We start from the raw sequence: 3,871 nt of genomic DNA, 5'->3' as shown, positions 1-3,871 counted from the left end.
AGCATTAGAACCAATACAATTGCTATTATAACCAGTAAAACCATTACAAATTCTGTAAAGGTTTCTATTGGGGTTTTTGTTCAGCGAGGTAGTTCGATTATCAGTTAATTGAGTCCGGTGGATGAAAGCACAAATAAAGTTCAACTCAGTCTCTGTTCAGAAGCTCAAAAAACATAAAAAACTCCACTCTTCTTTATCTTTAACCTTTACCCTACCAGGAAGTGACTAGTCTTATGATTTCTCCAATATCTTACTGAAGGCTAAAGAGTCAGTGTTTTGGAGATCAGAGGATTACACTGTAAATGAGGATTTTGGAGAAGTGTATTGAACAGAATAGATTTGATTTTGGTTGTAATTGTTATTTACTTTTCAAAGTCAGCAAGTGAAAGTAAATTGTAGATTGTTGCAGCTTTTACAAGAAGAGGAAATGGATTCCAAATCTGTGGAAGAGCTTTCTTGTCCCATTTGCTGTGAAATCTTCCAGGATCCTGTTCTTCTGTCCTGCAGTCACAGTTTTTGTAAAGAGTGTCTTCAACAGTTCTGGAGAACCAAGAAGACTCAGGAGTGTCCTGTCTGCAGAAGAAGATCGTCAAAAGGCCTGCCTCCACGTAATCTAGCGTTAAAAAACTTGTGTGATTCACTGATAAAGGAGCGAAACGAGAGGCGCTCATCAGGATCTGAGGAGATCTGCAGTTTACACAGTGAGAAACTCAAACTCTTCTGTCTGGAGGACAAACAGCCGGTGTGTTTAGTGTGCAGAGACTCAGAGAAACATGTCAATCACACATTCAGACCCATCAGTGAAGTGCTTCCATCTCACAAGGTATGATCAGAAATTGGCTTTCATTTCATATGCTAAGCAGTGCTTTGCTAGTAATATTTGTATATGTTTATCCTTTACAAGTTAAATAATTAAAAAAAATATATGTCCTGCAAATTTCAGGCACAAATGGCACTACTTAATGAGAATGATCATACGTCATACAATTGACAAAAACTATGAAAACTTCCAAACATACTAAAGCCCTTAACTACTTAAGTTTAACAGATTTCCATTTTAACTTGTAGGAGGAACTGAATACAGCACTGACATCTTTACAAAACAAGCTCAAACATACAAAGAAAATGAAAGCAAAGTGTGATAAAACGGTTCAACACATCAAGGTGAGGATATCGAGAGTCAAACATTAACAGAGATTATGATGGACATTAATGGAGTGAGTGTTAATACAGAGCTGACTGAAGTGAATGTGATGTGATTTCAGTCTCAAGCTGAGCACACAGAGCGTCAGATTAAAGAGGAGTTTGAGAAGCTTCATCAGTTTCTCAGAGATGAAGAAGAAGCTACAATCACTGCACTGAGGGAGGAAGAGGAGCAGAAGCAGCAGATGATGAAGGAGAAGCTGGAGGAGATGAACAGACACATCTCAGCTCTTTCACACACAATCAAAGACACGGAGGAGATGATGAAAGCCAGCGATGCCTGCTTTCTGAAGGTGACAACTGAATTTAGCTTCATTGTTTGTGCCCAAAACAACTCACCAATTACCCAACCAATGATCAAACTCTTAATTTGTAAAGAGAGAAAATGAACTGTTATGAGTGTTTGATGAGATATTAAAATGTTTTTCAAACTCTATATTTTCCAGAACTTTAGCATCACGATGGAAAGGTAAGTTGAGCTGCTGGTGTTTCTTCTCTCAGTGGATCTGAACTCAAATCCACTGCAGTTCTGACTCCTGAATGTTCTTCCAGAGTCCAGATCTCACAGCCGGATCCACAGATCAGTTCTGGAGCTTTGATTCATGTGTCGCATTACTTGAGTGACCTGCGGTTCAGAGTCTGGAAGAAGATGCAGGAAACTCTCCAACACAGTGAGTCTCCAGAAAATCTGACACCAGTACAAAAGATTAAATAGTTAAGAATCAAAGACAGACAGATCAACATTTGATAGAAATACATCTAATATTCACTTTAAGTTCTATGAATTTGAAATGAATCTGAACTGTATTTCATAAGATCATCGGATCATACTGCAAACTCATAATGACTACAAAACACAGTATATTTCTCGTGGTGTTTGTTTATGTAAATAGGTTTGTATTTCTAATATACCATCATATCCTCTCATCTGATTTAATTCTCTTTGCAGCTCCATTGACTCTAGATCCAAACACAGCACATCCTCGGCTCACACTCTCTTCTGATTTGACCAGTGTGTCGTACAGTGATTTACGTCAACATCTTCCTGCTAATCCAGAGAGGTTTGACAAGTATCTATGTGTTCTGGGTTCTGAGGGCTTTAACTCAGGAACACACTGCTGGGATGTGGAGGTTGGAGACAATACTAACTGGAGTGTTGGAATAACCACAGCATCAAACCAAAGGAAGGGAGAGGTTTTCTTTAACACTAATGTCTGTCTTGTGCAGTACATGAACAGTAAATACAGCTCACAATCACCAGATCAACCTTTGACTGTCTTCACAGTTAAAGAGAAGCTGCAGCGTGTGAGAGTTCAGCTGGACTGTGACAGAGGAAAGGTGTCCTTCTCTGATCCTCTAACTAACATCTGTCTCTGCTCATTCACAACAACCTTCACAGAAACTGTCTTCCCATTCTTATATAACTACTGCAAAACTTCCCCTCTGAGGATCTTACCAGTTAAACTGATTGTAACAACAGAAAATCACAGTTAAATCTCATTCTGCTTTTAGATAAATTAAGGTACAAGAATTTGTTGTTTTCATTGTTTTGCATTTTATGGTTATTATGGTAACTAATGGATATTAAACAACACATATCTGAAAATATATGAAATTATATTTTTAGGTAAAAAACAAACAAACAAACAAACAGAAGTAGCAATAGATTTTCTTTCTGTGTATTGACCTGCCCTGCGCTACATTTTTTCATTATATTATCAAAAAAGAAAATATATATAGGGCAGGTCTTGGTTCTATTCAGCTGTTGTTGACTGGATTTTGATTGATTTTTGGATTTGATTGATTTTGATTGGCGTCACACTCAAATATGAATGTGATTGTAGCGTAGGGGAGTGACAACTGAGTAGAGGATCCAAACAGAATCAGATCAAAAGCCTGGCTCCAACACACCTGCCTGTAATGTTCCAGTAAAGCTGAATGTCTAGAGTAGATTATTATAACTGTTTGATTACAGGAGTTGAACTCTGCACTAGACCTCCAGAACCTCAGGCAAATGCACTCTGTGTGTGTTACAGACTACAATGTGTAAAATTACAATATATTAATAATTGCATTACGTTCACAGTAATTCCACAGCGGGACTTCTCTTGTATCAAACTGCACTCTCAGAAATATTCTTGTAAACAAACAGCATCATACTGTGTTTCTACAGTGCATATAAAGCTTGTGTTGTTTATTTTGTAATGTTGTAAGTTTTGTTTTTATTTGTTGTGTTATGTAGCATTTGGACCAATCAGACACAACTTTTTGTTATATTTAACAAATAATATCTAACACCCCCTCACCTAAACAAAGGGCAAATTATGAGGGTCTATGGACCCTTCCCCCGAAACGCATCTAACACCTCAGAACGGCAGAACAGGTCGCTGGTTCCATGGCAACCAATGCTGATATCACTGGTTTTATTGCCCAAAGGAATGTGGGCAAAGAAACTCACTCATTTTCCTTATAGGAAAGACACATAATGCCCAGAGAAATGGACTGTTCTCTAATTAATTCATAGGAAAACCTTTCTTTGAATGAACACACATATCTTTCAGGTCATTGTGTATGTTGTCTTTGAGATTTTATACTGTTTTATGCAGGCTTATGATGGAACCACTCATTTCTGTCATCATACCTATATGTAATCCTACCATGTTTAGTA

The 3,871-nt window shown here is 37.6% G+C and overlaps 1 protein-coding gene across 1 annotated transcript; it reads left to right on the top strand.

The window, feature by feature from the left end:
• Positions 1 to 394: 394 nt before the first annotated feature.
• On the top strand, positions 395 to 2,892 carry LOC107688799 (zinc-binding protein A33-like). The gene is made up of 6 exons (XM_016486569.1): positions 395 to 823; positions 1,069 to 1,164; positions 1,266 to 1,496; positions 1,650 to 1,672; positions 1,756 to 1,874; positions 2,153 to 2,892. Exons 1-6 carry the CDS (start codon positions 428 to 430, stop codon positions 2,695 to 2,697), a joined length of 1,410 nt encoding a protein of 469 aa, XP_016342055.1. The 5' UTR covers positions 395 to 427; the 3' UTR covers positions 2,698 to 2,892.
• The last annotated feature ends 979 nt before the right edge of the window (positions 2,893 to 3,871 follow it).

Source organism: Sinocyclocheilus anshuiensis, unplaced genomic scaffold (assembly GCF_001515605.1).
Source record: "Sinocyclocheilus anshuiensis isolate Anshui unplaced genomic scaffold, SAMN03320099.WGS_v1.1 scaffold1066, whole genome shotgun sequence".
NCBI classification, from domain to species: domain Eukaryota; kingdom Metazoa; phylum Chordata; class Actinopteri; order Cypriniformes; family Cyprinidae; genus Sinocyclocheilus; species Sinocyclocheilus anshuiensis.
This window is presented reverse-complemented; position numbering and strand designations above follow the sequence as displayed.